At 42.6% G+C, this 17,211-nt stretch overlaps 1 protein-coding gene and 1 non-coding gene across 2 annotated transcripts in view; both read left to right on the top strand.

Moving 5' to 3' along the window:
* tgfbr3 (transforming growth factor, beta receptor III) overlaps nucleotides 1-17,211 on the top strand; it is a 63,314-nt gene that overhangs the window by 9,120 nt on the left and 36,983 nt on the right. Inside the window, exon 2 of the mRNA XM_030791075.1 lies at nucleotides 10,007-10,221. Coding sequence (XP_030646935.1) covers nucleotides 10,007-10,221 — 215 coding nt within the window. The remainder of the gene's footprint in view (nucleotides 1-10,006; nucleotides 10,222-17,211) is intronic.
* trnaf-gaa (transfer RNA phenylalanine (anticodon GAA)) lies at nucleotides 6,900-6,972 on the top strand. The gene has a single exon. It is a non-coding gene; the product is annotated as a tRNA-Phe (tRNA).

The following is a 17,211-nucleotide window of genomic DNA, read 5'->3' as shown; positions in this document are numbered from 1 at the left end:
CATTGCATGTTCATTGCACATTTTATATGGGAACAGCTCTTTAACTTCGTAAAGGGTTGTAAAAGACACATTATCAGTTGGAGTACTCTGAACTATGAACGTGCCTTTCTGTGGGCCATCATGTCCCGAACTTTAAATACAGCCATCCCGAGACCAGGCTGATCTTTAGACAAATGTCCGTCCTTTTCAAGGACCTCATATCAATTGGTTCCTCCGCTCCATCTCACAACCAATCAGATTCACTGACTCCAAACCCGTGGAGTGAAACATGGCTCCCAAATGATACAAGGACTCTGAGCCCAAGTTCAATTTGTCCCTGAACTTATGACAAGTACAGAGGACCAAATTTACTGCTTTGCATTCACACAGCTGTTAACACACTTGGACGAGGAACAAAGAACTACTCTGTTTTGGAGAATTTTTTTTTCTTTTCTTTTGAAAACCCTCTCTTGCTCTATTTCATGCTTTTTGTTGAGTATTGTGTTATTATGACCTGGTCACAATTCCTATGTAACACACCATACTTGGGCAGAGGATTTAACACTTGTTACGGGTTGAATTTGCAGTTTCTGCTTGAATTTGTTGATTAGATGTTTAGCTATCTGCAGCTACAAAATGTCAGATCTAACCATATAAAAGCTAAAATACGATGTGTTTGAACAGATCTTCTGGTCAATGTTTTGGTCAAAGAGAAGACAAATGAAAATAACTTTTGTGCTGAATAGCCTCAAATTTTTAGGTAACATCTGCAAGTAGATTGCTGATTTTTTTTATTATTATTTTCTTTTTTTAAACCGCTAAGGATTGATTTAGGAGTCCTTGGCTGTCTGTAAGTTGACAGGCCGTGAGCTCTCACTTTTCGCGCTTTGATGGGAAAGTTTACTACTTCCCATGTGACGGAGCGCAGGGCTACCCCTCTTTCTCTACCCCAGCTCCCACTTCCTTCTCCGTTGTTCCTGTCATTTTTACAACCCAAGAATGTCTTCCTGATAAAGCCGTATTTCATACATCGCCAAACAAATTGAACTCCCGCTATTATTCCCATGAAAGCATTTACTTGCTTTCCTCTTGTGATGGCTGCGGGCATAGCTACGAGCAATTTAGTGTCACGTAAGCACTAGAAGTCCAATGATAGTGCTCACAGATGAGAAGAAAAGGCAGCCCCCCCCCCCCCCCACCCCCTTCTCTGTCTAGCTAAGCATGAGGAGGTAGAATGCTGTACTCATTAAAAGTGTTTTCTCTAGCCTTATGGACCATGGGAATTTCAGCCAGCGGAAGAGAGCGGATGAATTGGCGGGATTGGTTTAATCTTTAGCCCTATATGAGAACAGAGAGGCGTTTTCTAGCAATGTATATAGGACTGCCCATCCTGGAACCGTGACCCTGCCAAGCCCCCTGCCTAGAACTGTATTGGCTGTAATGAGTCTAGCTTTACTGTGCCTAAGTTTAATTAGAAACACATTCCCTCACCTTTCTCCCTACATCCATAAAAAAAAGAATTACATGCACAGAAACAGAGCATCACGCACGGTATGGAGAAGAAAAACATGCAAGACTTTACACGGCTAATTGTGTGCATTAAAAAGTTTTGGCTGCTTGTCTTTAATTTTTTACCTTACTTTTTTTTATACACAGCTTTCATATAGATAACTACAATTTAAAGAATGTTTGTCCACAGTATATATAATATAGGAGTAAATTCATAGGCTTGGATATTGAGGGATCAGGGGTGATGAAAGTGAGACTGGTGAGAGAGTGTGTGTGTGTACGTGTGTGTGTGTGTACGTGTGAGTATGTGTGTTTATTCAGTGGGGGAAGGGTCTATTTGTTTGTCTTCGGAAATGGTATTGTGGGAATATCAGATTCATTCTTCAGTGGCACAGTTCTGTGACTTCACTTCCTGTGCCCAAACATTGGCTTGGTGCCAAATGCGTAGATGGTTTGTGGAACTAACTGTGTTTAAATACTTTACAAGTGGGCAGTTGTGTACTTTATAAGTGGACAATTATTTACACAATCTCAATTCCTGAACTGTCCTTGTTTTGAAGTCTTATATTTCCTGCGCTTCCCGCTTACTTTGTATCACCAACAAACTCTACTATTTCAGTCATTTTTCTGATCAGTAATCTTCACCAGCCCTTCTGAGGCACTGGGAATGCTCAAACCCAGCTTTGGGCAATTGTGGTTTTAGGTAGCCACCTGTTATTCTATCAAACAGATTAAATCTGTGTGCAAATAATAAGTTGCAGACAAGGCAAGCAAGTAAAAGCCTCTGTTTTTTTTAACAGCCTAATTTGAGGGGGAAAATGGAAAATAGAGGACTCTGGAAGCTCTGAAGTGTGTTTTGTCAAACTGACGTGTTTACTGTAGTGATCTCTCAGAGTGCATACATTGCATGACATTGTTTGTCAGTGATAGAAATTGGTGTTTGTGTGCTGCATTAACTTCACAATTGCCTCATCTTTTTTTAAAAACTTTTCTTGCTGTTGTATACAATCTTGTGACTGTACATCTCATTCCACACACTCTCTGGTGCGTGCACACACACACAAACACACACACAAACACACATACACACACACACACACACACACACACACACACACACACACACACACACACAAACACACACAAACACATACACACAGAGTGAGACAGAGAGAGAGAGAGACAGACAGAAAGAAAGAGAGCTATCAGCCCTACTTCATTTACCGTTTCATTCTTTCATTTGAGTCATTCACTTAATTGAAAACAATGGTGCATGGATAAGCACTGGTTTGTTTGTCTGGTCATACGGTGTGTCTGTGTGCTTGTATTCCATTTCTTTAACAGATAACACTTTTCGGTAAGCGGTAGTCACAGAAAGCATGAAATGAGAGTGAGCAGCAGAGGAGTAGCGTGATTTGTAAGCGAGTGCACAGTTGATGAATAGAGAGTTGTGGTTTTGATCTGTCACTCTGAAACAGGTGCATATGGGCATGTATGACTCACTTCTCACTGGAAAGTGAAGGAATTAACCTATTAAGCTGTGAAGGCATTTGATGAAAGAGGTGATATGCATACACTTTATGACAATACGGGTTATCTATCTTGGAAAAAAAAGTATTCGTTTTCCTTTTTGCCCACCTCTTAGCTGAAGCCAGAAACCTGGCAGTAGATCTATACATTTTTGTTATGCTTTGGACAGTATTCAAATGTGATATAAGCTGGCTGAAATTTTCCCTCCTGGTATGTGGGTATTTATTGAACATTGAGTATTTATGGTCTTTGCCAGGTGTTTTTACTATGTATGTGATGGTTTTTCGTACTGTTGCCTTGGTCATGACCAGGGCTAATGAGAGGTGCTCATAGGGATGTTGATGTTGAATCTGTAGTGCTAGGTTGGCAAGCTGTCTATACAGAGACAGGTGCTCTCTTTCTCTCTCTCTTTCTTTCTCTCTTTCCTTAACCCTGTCCTTTTTACCACCCTTCTCTCTCACTGTGTCTTTCATTCTCTTTACTGTCCTTTAGTTATCGGTTCCTTTCTCTGTGTCTCTCTTTCCTCTACCTCCTCTGCTTTCTTTCTCTCTCATCCTGTCATTGTGTCTCTATGTTAATCTCTCTCTCCCTCTCTCTCTCTCTCTCTCTCTCTCTCTCCACCCTCTTTTTCTTCTGCTCTCTCTGTCCTCCTGTGGGAACGGCAGGTCTCTGGTGTAGGATTAGTTGAATATGCAGGTCTAGGGCAAAAAGCCCCAGGGCTGTGGTGGAGCCAGTGCTAGACAGAGTCTAATAAGCATTTACCTCTGAAAGAAGAGCTCTTATATTACTGCACATCCCTCCCAGAGCCCACTCTCATCCACACCGACCATTATCAGACTTTTCCAGAAACACACTCAAAAATGGGCCATCAGAAGCTAGTGTCAATGGCTCCTGAGAGACGCTTCAAAAGATTTCAAGCAAAGGCTCGTCCAAGGCCGAAATTAAAATCGAATTTAAGACACAGTTGGTTTGCCGTCGCCGAAGTGACTATGGAAATGATCTCAAATCCCGAATGTTGTCATATCTGTCATGCTTTTCCTATTCAGACATAAACTAGCAGGAGTATATCAAACGTTCTCAGTGTATCAGATTACTGGAACTTTGCACATCTTTGTGTAGGCAGAAGATTCATTTCGGAGATGGACGCTTTCTTCAGCGTGGTCTAATCCCGCTCCTCTGTGTCTGTGGGAGGGTTATGAGGTGACTGAAAACTCGGTCGAAGGCCGTGTCTGCTGGGTTTGAGCTGGACTCATTTTTTGTGCTGGCAAAATATCGGTTTCTTTCATTCCCTTTTGGTCACTGTGGGCGTCCAGCAGGCCCAGACCAACCAAACACTCCAACAACATGCCTCTGTCCACAACCTGCTGAGAGATAGAACTCAGAGAGGTTCTCTAAGAAGACATAAATAGATAGATAGATTAGGAGAAAAAGATGACAAAGGTGCCTTAGTGGCTGAAAGTCACAAAAAGTCCTCTCTCTTGGCCCCCCCCCCTCTCTCTTTCTCTCTCGCTCTCTCTCGCTCTCTCTCTCTCTCTCTCTCCTGAGGCTTTGCAGACAGACAGGCTATGATAGCCTCTCCAGATGTGTGAGGAGAAACGTTCCATTTGTTTCACTACCTAGTAAAATAATAATAATAATAGAGAAAAGCTAATGAAATACATTCATTTGAGACAGTTCGGCAAGACGCACGCTGAGTCCAATAATAAGCTATTATTTGTCTCAAACATTCCATTTGACAAGCAGAAGGCTCTGCAGGAAACAAATGATGGGCTTCTCTTATAGTTTTCTTAAATGGCGTCTCATGTTCTCATATACGTGTCCGTGCATATTTATGTGTTATAGAATGAATCTTAAAGCTCCTCTCCAAGTCATTATTATTCTTATTATCTCCTTTTGTGATACTTATACTTAATTCTTTGTTTATGCGCAATTATTTTAAACAATTCACAGTATTTCTCAACTATGCAGGATGCAACTGTATTACAGAAAAAAGATCATTCATTTTGTTTTTTGTTTTTTTTTGTGAGATAGGAATGTTTAAAAACATTATTTGACCTAGAATGGGAACTCACTTTCTGTTTATTGCCTGCAATTTCAATTTCATTTTGTTTTGAGAATTATAAAACAAATGCTCTGCTTCCTTCTATTATTGTTCAAAATCTTCTGTATCCCCCCCCTCCCCCCCTACCAGTGTAGTTATTGTCTCTGGTCGTTTTTTTCCCCGAACAGTTAAATAAAGAAACAACATCGCTGCCCAATAAGTACTGTAATCTTTTGGCAGTCTTCCAGAATTTTTTTTTTCCTTTGTACGCCTTGTAGTTGTTGTTCCACCATTCACTGTGTGAGAGGAAAAAGTGACTTTGAATGTTAGCAGACACAGCTTGAAGGGGGTATAGAGCAATGACTCTACCCAAAAAGTAACAGAGGTATACCTCTCATAGAATAGAGGTTGAGGAAGAGAAAATTTAAAACAGGTATAGGCACACAACATTTTACTACTAAAACACTTTTCCATCTTTCAGATTTAAAAAAAAAAAAAATTCTAAACATCTGTCATCTTATCTGTTGTTTCAAAATGTCTGATACCAATTGAACTCATCAAAGCGCAGTCTCCATGGGCACCAGCTGTAACTCCCCGTGGGACCAACAGAGACAGTTAAAAAAGAGAAAGTGTTTAAGGATCTGTGGTTGACCCAAGGAGTAATTAGGAGATGGGAAACCCACAGCTAAGCCTTTTTATCACGATGCCAAAACACAAAAGAAACCACAGCTTTGTTTAGATTCAAGGAACCAAACAGATGGGTCATATGATACTATTTAAACATAAACAATAAAAGAATTGTTGGTATGGTACCTGCGTAGGTATGGTCAGTGTAGTTTCTAACCGTAATAGTCTGTGGCAGGCAGAGAACTGAACCGTGGCATCTTTTTGAGTGCTTGCATTCTCTTTTAATTATTTCCAAATGTTGTGTTGATAGATATCGCAGGACATTGCGTGTTTGCGGCGGTGTGTTTGAAATGTGAGGGGGGCCCTTTGTGAGTGTTTTGTGGGGTGGGAGGCAAGGAGACTGACTTGTAGGAAAGCTTGGCCACAAAGCACTCCCCTGAGGATGATGCAGTAATGGAAAAGGGTTGTCAGATCTCTTTCTCTCTCTCTCTCTCTCTCTCTCTCTCTCTTTTTGAGTGTCTGTCTGTCTGGCTGAGTAAAGCATGAGGAAGTAGGTGTTTGTGTGTTTATGCGTGTGTGTGTGGGGAATAGGCTTATACCTTTGTGTATATGTATTCTACTAGGAAAACAGTGTATTTCATAGACATGGTGGTAATAACATTTTAACTTGGGGACAAAGAGTTGTCCATCCAGATAAGGTCAGCAGGTATACAGCTCAGCTCATACTGCTGAGCTGAAATAATTCAAGACTTCCCTCTCAACAGCCTTGCTGCTGCCATGGAAACTATATTATGACACAGCACTTCAGAATTTCAACATTATATATACTAATTGGTTTAATGTAGGAAAATTCAAACTATTTGTCATTCTATAGTGGGCCATAGCTCTTGAGATGATCATTTAGTTTAGTAGTTCATATAGAAGGCTGTCTTTGTATGACTCAATGCAAAAGCTACATGAGGCATGGAGTATGACTTCCTTTTTCTGGGGGCTTTCCTCAAGCGCTTTTCCATTGTTCATTTGTACAAAATGAGGTTAACGCAGTAAGTCTAAGTACAGAATTCTCTTTTTTTTCTTTTTTGATGATGATGATTTAGAGTTGCCTGATCTCTCTCTCCCTTCACCTCTTATCCGAAAGCGTTACAGATATTTGCTTTTGTAGTTTTAATACATACTGTGTGCGATTGATTTGTGGAGACCTTTTACACCTGGTGCCGAAATAGCTCAGTTGGGAGAGCGTTAGACTGAAGATCTAAAGGTCCCTGGTTCGATCCCGGGTTTCGGCACGTGCAATGGGCACCTTCATTTTTGGCCTAATGGTTAGAGAAGCGGGGTTGTGACCGAAAGGCCAGTCATTTGAACCCCAGGACTGGCAGGATAACATCCAAGGCTGAAGTTTGGGCAAGGCACTTAACCCCCCAGCTGCCCCCCTGAGTGCAGGTGTGCCTAGTGGTTATGTGTGCTCACTACTGGTGCATAAGGATTGGTTAAATGCCTAGGTTAAATGGGCTGCTCAGAGTGTGTGTGCAATCACAGAGACTTAAAATCTGTAAAAATCTAAGAGAGAGATAAACACTTGCAGTCACTTTTTGGCATTCCCTCTCCCCTTCCTTCTCTGACACCCCACCCTGCCCTCTCTTTTTACGGGACCCAAATGGGCTTTGTCCAGTCCCTCATCCCGACAGACAAAACATAGACGCAGGGTTCTGTAGCTGTCTGCCAGGCCATCTTCTCTTCTGCCACGCTGGGATGGGCTCCGGTTGGCTGCAAGTGCTGCTGGGTAAAAACACAAAAGCCCATGGTCCTTCAGTCTAGCTCCACAGGAGGGCAAGACTGACTACTTGTGTCTACAAACTCATCTTAGGCACAGACAGACACCCTCAGTGGGGGAGATGAGTGAGAGAAAGAGTCTACTGTCTCACTGACTGACTGACAGACCGCAGAATCTGAAAGGCAGAGCTCAGACTCCCTTTTCAATGAGGTGTTCGTAACAGCTATGAAATTAAATAGTATCTATATGTGGAGGTCTAGTCACTAGGACATTTCTGAACCAGAAATGGACCTAGTTAGTCACTGGGATATTTATGAACTATAAATGGATCCAGTTCCATGTAGTTCTGTGCAAAACCATTCTGCATATACTCCTTTATTGCATACAGTAATAAATAGTTAATTATACAGTGTTGCCATGCAAGCACATAGTTATAGTTTATACAGTATGTAGTGCTTACCATGTAATACTTAAGCCATATATAGTAAATATTGCTCAGTTATTGGGGTCGTCTCATATGAAATGAGACCCTGTAGTTTTCAGCCATTTCCTCTGAGGGAGATGTATTCAGGATGTCTGTGACTGGTGCTGACCAGGGATTCTTATGCAGTTTTTATGGTTTGAAAAAAAAAATAGCTGGGTCATTTAGAGTGCACCACTATCAAGTGTAGGACCTCTACATCATATGACCAATTATAACTGAACCACAGCCGGTCTTGGCAGATCATGCATTGTCGCACTACTGGAGCAAGACAGAAGGTCATCGATATTAAGTAATGATTCTTTATTGAAAAGACAGAGGCCGGTGTACATAGACCTTATTAGGGAGGCCAGCGTAAAAAATTGACCAAACCGAGTTAGCATATAGCTTCTTCATCGTTCTTCATGGCTTCTCTCGTTGTACTCCAAGGTCAGTGAGGTCAGTTTCTGTTCTGAGCCTGTGAAGCGTGCTAGCATGGAACTTTGCCACGTTTCCATGGCAACAGCCGCGGCAATAACCGCAACCCTCACTTAGCTGACTAATTACAAACTCTTTCAAACTAGAGTGCAACAATGTGTGAAGACTTGCTCATTTTCTTACCTCTGAGTGATTAAGAGAAGGTCAAATCTGACCATTTAAGGAGAATGAGTCAGGATAAAGTGACAGCAGAACATGTAGAAAGAAGTAGTTTGTCTTTTCCCTGCCTTGAGAGAAATTTCTGCTAATGAGAGAGGAGTAAAGTGTGCTGAGATAGGAGGGACTGTCTCCATTCATTTGTTCTCTACTATTTTGACTCCCCCTTTCTTTCGTAATTCCACAATTCACCCGTTCTTATCAATTAATTACAAGAGAGCATAGAAAAACATTTGCAGTGTTTCTGTGTTTTCGGGAAATGGTAAGGAACTTTATCTTATCTGCAGTCCCAGATGACTATGTGGTGTGTTTTTGGTTTATTTTTTGCAAATGCTGATTTAAAACAACTTCACAGTCTGTGCAAATGCGTGGCATAAATGCCAAGTTAAGACAAAACCTAACCTGTTTTGTCTAAGGAAAGAATACCACTTGGGGGTTGGGGGTTGGGGGGGGTTTGGTGTTGTAGGGTCATGTATGCATGTGTGTGCGTGTGTGTCAACATGGCCTCTTGAGAAATCGGAACACTTACACCGATTGTTCGTGCCCTGAAAATCGGTTCACGTGTACCGAATTGGGAAATAGAAAAAAAAAAAACAAAAAAAAACACAAAACTGCTTCAAACATGTAACGTTTTGAGCAGGGGGTGTTGGATTATATTGTTGAGCCACTGCTGTCCTCCCGTAGATCAGCAACCTTCTCATATTTAAACCACTACGTTAGTCTACGAAACTTGCCCGTTTCCGTGAGTTGACAGCACGTGGCGGTGGCTCAGCAACAAAAGCCGCTTTCTGCCCCTGCTCACAACATTGTGGTTTCAAGTCCATTTTGTGTGTTTTTTTTTTTTTATCCCAAATAATTCACGCACACATATCAGGCACCGGTTTCTCTATCGGTTGGTGCGCGAAGTGCGCTATCAGGCGCAGGTTTATCATCGATTAAGGTTAGGGTTAGGGTTTGGGTGGGGTTAAGGTTAGGTTTAGCTTCTCTTTAGCCCCCCCGGTGGACATGATTGGTGGCGCTTGTCCGCGATCCGAGTATACGTGATTTTCAGGGCATGAAAAATCAGTGTGCATATTCCGAATTGCTCAGGAGACCAGGCTCGTGTGTGTTGTGTGTGTTGCGTGTGTGTGAACGTGTATGTGTCTGTGTGTGTGTGTGTGTGTATCTGTGTCTGTCTGTGTGTGCTCAGGCTTTGAGAAGAATTACTAAATTGCAGTTACCAACGAGAGCTTTAATCACAAAGGAAAGAGCTCTGAGGGTGTTCAGTTTTTTTTTTTTTTTTGCTTACTAGTAAGTACTGAGATAAATAATGAGTATTTAGATAAACCAAAATAAATACAGACAGCATACTTTCAAGAAGGAGTATACATACTTTTGCTTGAAGGATTGAATCTACTGAAGACCTTAGTGTGTGTATGTGGATGTGTGTGTTTAGAACCTCTGTGTTCTGTGCCTTCCGCAGGTCCACTGTCTCGTAGCCCGTGTGAGTTGTTGCCGGTGGGATCAGGTCATCCTGTCCAGGCCCAGCTAAAGAGTTTCACAGCGTTGTCAGGGTGCGCGAGCCGTGGTACTACACTACTGCCTCAGGAGGTCCATGTCATTAACCTCCGCAGCAGCAACCCAGAGGGAGCAGGAGACAAACCAGCAGAGGTAAGACACCGGCAGCTACAGAAACTGAACCTCCACTATATATGACATAGTGGCTGTACCTGTAGCACAGAATCTATATCTGTACCAAATGGCCTGTAGCTACATCAATAGAGTTTCCTTTTCCTTATGTTACAGCCTCTGTACTTATCACACACACACACACACACAAACACAGACACACAGATACACATACAAATAATCACATTGTATATGTGTGAGTAAGGCAGGGGTCACACTTAGATTCATCTTCACTAGGAGGTACTAATGCCATGGAGACAAGCCACACACGTTATGCTGGATGAACATCTGTTTCAGAGCCCCCAGCTGTTCAACCATTACTCACCTGTAACACTAAACATGACTCCAGCTTTATCTCTCATCCATTCCTCTCTTCAAACAAGGTGTCACACAACTTTGGGTTATTACAGTTGCATTTTCGTTATCAGTTTGGCAAGGACAGACAGGAGCGTTAATGGGCTCTCAGATTTTAGCAGCTGGGTTGGGTGGGCGAGTGGGTTGGTGTGGGAGGGGGATTTTGAGTGGGATGAGGGTGATGGTGTGTGTGGGTGTGTGTGTATGTGCGCGCATGTGTGAGTGTGTGTGTGTGTGTGGTGGTTGTTGGGGGGGGGGGGGGGGGGGCAGGGGTTCATTCTGGCCTTGTCTGATTAACTGAAGCGGTGCTTGCTGGAAGTTGCGCTGATTCCAGCTCTTTCTGGAGAACCAGCATAATTTCATGTTTACTTTATCATGGCTCAGCAGGACTGGAACTGGAGAATGCGTGCACACACACGCGCACGCATATGCATATGCACACATACACACACACACACACACACACACACACACACACACACACGCATACACATATATATATACACACGTGCGCACATGTGTGCATGTGTGCCAAACCCATGCAGACGGGACCCCTCATTTGAGATGTCTAGCGATCCCAAACTGTAATAGTGAATGATGGTGGGCAGTAAAAAAAAAAGTACAGAAAGAAAAAAATTTAAGAAAACAGTTCATCAACTTTTCATTCTGCACACGTCCCAAGAATAACAGCAGTGGGGCCTGAAAACTAGAGAGCCAGCACTCTGAGGCTTTCAGACTTTTGTGCGTAATACAGCAAAAGAGAGAGAGAGAGAGAGAGAGCGAGAGAGAGAGAGAGCGAGAGAGAGAGAGAGAGAGAGAGAAAGAAAGAAGTAACTTAACTAAATGTGGGCGCTATCAGCTTATCAGCCACGTGGATCAGGTTTGGCTTTTAAATTGACTGGCTCTCTCTGTGTGTAGTGGACTTAAGAATCTATTGAAATGCAATAGCTGTCCCCGTCAAACCGAGACAATGGTGGCTTACACCAGTTCTTTTAATGGAGCGTGCTTTCTGTATTAGGGATCAGATAGCAATGAACTTGATTCAGACAGACAGAGGCTTCTTCTCCTAGTTTGCCCTCAGTTCAGAGGTCTTCCTTCCTGTGTTGTACACCCCTGGCCCTTAGGTCTGCTTTATCAGGTCACTTAAAGAGTGATTCATTGGCGAGGATATTTTAATGTTAATGCTGTTACACTAAATAAACATTAGTGGAGCAGCGCTTACATAGTTATATTGTCATCATTTAAAATCATCCTATCATTTACCCTGTTATGAATAATTGTTAAAAATGGGGAAATAATAATACAAATTCAAAAAGCTCTATGCTTTTATATGCACACATAGATACATACACACACACACACACACACACACACGCTTATATATATATATATATATATATATATATATATATATATATATGTCGTGACTTTCACAAGAATGCAGTTAAAATGAGGAGAGGAGAGGGAAAATGTGGCTTCCATTGTAATCAGATTGTCTGTAAACGGCCGCTGTTCCTTCCACACTGTCTTAGACAGGAAGGAGAGGAAAAGCTCGTTTAGCCCAGGCAAGGCTGCAGAGGACTGTAAACATCCTTGCAAGATCAGATTGTTGTTGGAGGCTCCACGATGTTAAAACAAAAGCTCAGCAAACCACTATCTGACCTATCTCTATGCAGTAAACAACCTCAGCTAATCTCCTACTAAAAGCAAAGAGAGAGAGAGAGAGAGAGAGAGAGAGAGAGAGAGAGAGAGAGGGAATGCAAAGACCACTGTCATCAGATTCCTTTGTGCCTTCGCGCTATCAATTGTGAGGCTAACAGACATCTGCAAACATAGATTAAAGTGTTTAATAAACACTTGGAAGACTTTGGAGACCTTTAGGCTCACAGATAGTGACTTTAGAAATGACGCCATACAATAAATCATATTATCATTTTGTCATTTTGACAAAGCCACATCTGCAGTTTGGATTCTTATCAACTGAACCTGTTTTTTTTTTTTGTTTTTTTTTTGACGAGTTTGAGTTTTGCGTGAGTGTGAGATTACAAGGTAAAGACGTCATGGCCTCTTTTTGGGGGTTAGCTTTGGGCTATCAAATAGCACAGTTTCACTCTGTTTGCGTTTCCTGCCGAATGACTCATGTGACCCTCCGTTCTGGTCCCACACCCAACAGATATGCTTCGTCAGTAACTCTGACTTGCTCAGTGTCTTTAACAATAAATCTGTGAAAGATCTCACGTTGAGACTTGCCGTTGACTTTTCAGCCTCATTTTGGACGTGCAGCAAAACATACTTTCTCTACCTTTTCACAGCACAATGTCCAAGAATTATCTATCCCCCATACAGCTAAGTTTAATTTTACATAAACCCCCCAGAGATTTGACATGGGAAATTTTTTACAATGTACCAAATATGGCATTTCAGATTTGACCCGCCTTAATGTGATTATCTTTGGTTTTGTTGGCAAATGGAGAAATCTTTTTACCCTTGATGATGCCATTGTTTTTGTGTTTTGTGCTTGTTTCTTGGCAACACTCAGCAGTATTCCAGTGTGTATCTGCAAGGCAAGCGAAATATATGAGTAATTGAAGCAAACAAATTGAACCGAAGCCAACATTGCATTTACTTTACGCATAACTATCGGGGGCCTCTCTGAGGTTAAACTTCTCGGAACTTGCAATTTGTCTCTTTTCATTTGTTGAGCGCTGACTCTTATGCTTCTATTGCAATATTTTACAAAGTAACAGCATAAATGAATCATGAGGCGTGTATTAATATTTGCAGACTCATATCCAGTGAGGATAATGAATTACAAAAGCTGTTATCACACTCAGTCTTAGCACATGCAAAAAACCTCTATCTGATATTAAATGAAATTCAAAACATATGTGATTATTATGGTTTTCTGTTGCCTTCATGTCGTGAGAAAAACATACAATTACAAGATCTAATTAGAAATGGCTTGTTTATGGTATAGTTGTTGGTGTACCTTTTAGACATGGTATGAAACTGGATTATGATGTGGTTTAAGCTATTTCCACAAAGACCAAGATGAGGTGAGTTTTGTCTACACAGACCGACTGATAAGATTGTTCCAGTCACCGCATTCCAAGCCCCAGGTATTTGTAAGACTTTGATATGTTGAGCACAGTTATTGTGGGGTTTCAAGATTGGAAATGGAGATTGGGGAAGGCGCCAAACAAAAGAAGAGAGAAGACCTTTGAGGTACACACATCCGTGTCGGTGATCTTTCCGATCTGACGGCCAGAGAACAATCGTGATCCTGCACTGGAAACACTCTAGATGTTCTTTCACCCCTAGAGAGCAAAATGCTCCTCTGTATCCCAACTTATAGTGGTGCTGTTGCCAAACCAAGTCAGTCTGCCAAAATCACTCTCTTTGTGGTTGGGTGTTACTCTTTCATATAATGACACCAATTACCGTTAGCTAATTCATCTTGGGAGGCACAGCAAATGGAGGGACAGCACAATAAGGTCCCTGAGGAGTGCTGTCATTCTGTATGTCTCAAAAGCGTAGGGGGCACCATCTTGGTCTTGATATTCTCAGATCCTCTTTTTGTTTTTTTGTTTATCGCCTGAAGTCTGAAGAAGGGTTCGGGGAAAGAATGAAGGTCATCATCCTTTGAGAATAAGCGTTGTGTTGTTTTATCTGACAAATTGTGCAGCCTGAGAAATGTCTTCCTCCCAGTGGACAGGAAGACACAGTTACATGTTTTTGTGCCACGTGAACCCACTGTCCTCCACTATTTAACCTAAATAGCTGCAAGGTTTGCACTCCATTACTTGACATTAGTTATGAGTTTACATGTAGACTGTCACCAAAGTATTTGTTTTGGGCCACTACCAATAGTTCTCCATTTCTTTGCAGTACCATTTGTTCTGTATGTTTAGAGACCAGCACCAGACTTAACTTAAGTGTAGTTTCCAGATGGTCTATTCAGCTTCATTTATAGGAAAGAGGGTGGACCTACTTCACATGTGTCCTTAATAACTCTGACAATGCATATTTATTGAAGTAATGCAACCATAATAGAAATACAAACACTGCACTTATATACTGTGCATGTTATATCTATATGGACAAATGTTTGTTACATGTTGCACAGAGTAAAATTACATGTCGTCAGAAATAAAGTAATGTTTGTATGAGCCTGTCTGAAGGTCTATTGGCTTGTGTTTTTGATGACTGGAGAAACCTGGTGGACCATCGCTCACTGTCCCTGGCTCCTCTCCTGTTGCCAGGGTTTTGCTCAAGTAGATGTATACCAGCAGAAGGTCAGGGGCATGACGGGAGATTAGCTGCGTGCTCTTTTGGCTCTAACCCTGATGGAGAGGCAGGAGATAAGCCCACGAGGACATTTAGGCCATCATCAAAACTGAACCTTGACATTAGTGAACCGCTCTACCTGAGAAAGGGCAACAGATGTGCCCATCTGGAGAACTTACATATACACATGCGTGTGCGGGCACACACACGCGCGCGCACACACACACACACACACACACACACACTTACTGAAAGACATGCAAAACTCGCACTCACGCAGACTCATTTTTAAAAACACACACACCGACACCCGCACCCACACCCACCCACACACACACACACACACACGCACACACACTCATTAATATATCCACGAAACCCATATGCACATGCGTTCATGCACACCCACACACATCCCCCCCCCCCCCCCCCCCCGCCCCTTCTATTTGTCCTTCAGCATTAATCCAGCTTTCTGACTGTGCCAAGAGACTGTATGGCCAGGGTCGGGTTTCTCATGTCCAGGCGCCACTGGCCTTCAACGACAGATGGAACAGATCCTCCAAGAAGTAAACAGTCCACCAGACCACTGATTTACTGCTCTTGGCCCTTTAGCCCCTCCAACACAATGCTGAAAGCTGAGGCAGAGCCTATAAGGTTACTGGTCGCATCAGTATGTCTGAGCGATCTGATCATTTCACAGTGCCACGCGAGGTATGTGCAGGCATGGTCCAGTTTGCCAAGGTGAATCTGTAGAGGCAAATTCTTGTCATATCCACGGTAGTGGTGATAAGATATAGGATGAGGAGGTCTTTGTTTAGCAACGGATTTTCTGTTACATAAGTCCTTATTGGTTGTTTTTGAATTTACTCTGGATTCAAACGTGTGGTATAGCCCCCAGAAGGGACAATATTTTGAGGTTGTAATCTATGACTCTGTCTTCAGGTTACCTACTTTCAAAGTAGATTATATCTTGAATAATGATGACAAATGATTCTCGGCTATACCGTGACTTATATAGTTAGTCATGGATCTTACGTGCGTTTACATTGGTGTTTCGCAGATTTGGTGAATATGAGGTTATGAGGCCTCCCTTGTCCCCGATCTCTTGTGAATTAAATCTCACTTTGTCTTTAGAGCTAGGAGGAAAAGGGGATATCAGGGTATTTAAAAAAAAACAACCCACCTCCCCTGTAAACTCCACACTTCCTAACCGAACTGCGAGACATACAGGGATTTATCTAGCTCTGTTTAAAGTGGCATCGCCTCGGTTTGTTTTGGACAGCGTCGCAGGGGTTGTTTGTTTTGAAATGCAGTACACGGAGGCAGTCGGTCAGCCGTCCATTTCGGAGACGGGTCGTTGCTCCTCGTCCGCCGCTCCTCTCGTTTCGGACGTTCGGAGTGTCGTCTCGGCAGCAGAATGGAGCGCTTGTTCTGGTGTTTAGAGAGAGGGCTGAGAGCAGAGGCGGGAACCGACTGCGGGCGCAGGAGGAACTCAAACGCCGCACTGTTGACCGGCGGTTTTTCTGAGAGGAACACGATGTTTGCTACCCAGGACCGTGTCCAGCGGAGACTGTTTACGAATGAATCCCCTGCTGTTGGCTTGTCGAGAGTGGAGAATTTTCACCCCACGGGTTGTCGTCAGCCCCGTCACCTCGCTGGAGCAGACTTTCCACAGAGAACATTCACCATCATGCAGTCCCACTTTTGTAAACCTAGCAATAAAGTGGACTATTTGTTGAGTGAGATTTTGGTCATTTTCCTCCTTTGTTGTAGATAATTAGGTTATCTCGCGCTTTTTATCTCATCTGACAATCTGTTGGGTTGTTTGATGAACCGCTTTTACCCATGAAACACTCATTAAATGTTTTCCCACTAACACAGGATGTTGTGAATTGTTGGTCTTTTGTTATTCCATCATAGCCGTAGATATAATTGCCAATCAGAGACATGCATCTCATTCCCATGACAACAGGAGGGTTTCTGTAGAGGAGAGGACCGGAATCAGGAAGGAAATAAGGAAATCAGGACTAGAAACTCCTTGGAAAGCCACAGAGCATAGCAGAGCATGGCACTGCAGACCCTGAGTGAATAGACCTGAGTGAATTTAGAAATTTCAGTACTGGTGAAGGAGGATACACATGCACACACACGCACAGACCCAGACGCACACACAGACCCAGACACACACACACAAACACACACACACACACACACACACAACTGTACATATACACACAGCAGCTGTAAGGTGTCAGGACTACCATATCCACACTAAACTAACATCCTTGTGTGAAACCCTGGACTAGTCACTGCAGAAACACACCCTTGCCC

This window comes from Chanos chanos, chromosome 14 (assembly GCF_902362185.1).
Source record: "Chanos chanos chromosome 14, fChaCha1.1, whole genome shotgun sequence".
NCBI classification, from domain to species: Eukaryota; Metazoa; Chordata; class Actinopteri; order Gonorynchiformes; family Chanidae; genus Chanos; species Chanos chanos.
Note: the sequence above shows the minus strand (reverse complement) of the source record. Positions and strands in the feature narration are given on the sequence as shown.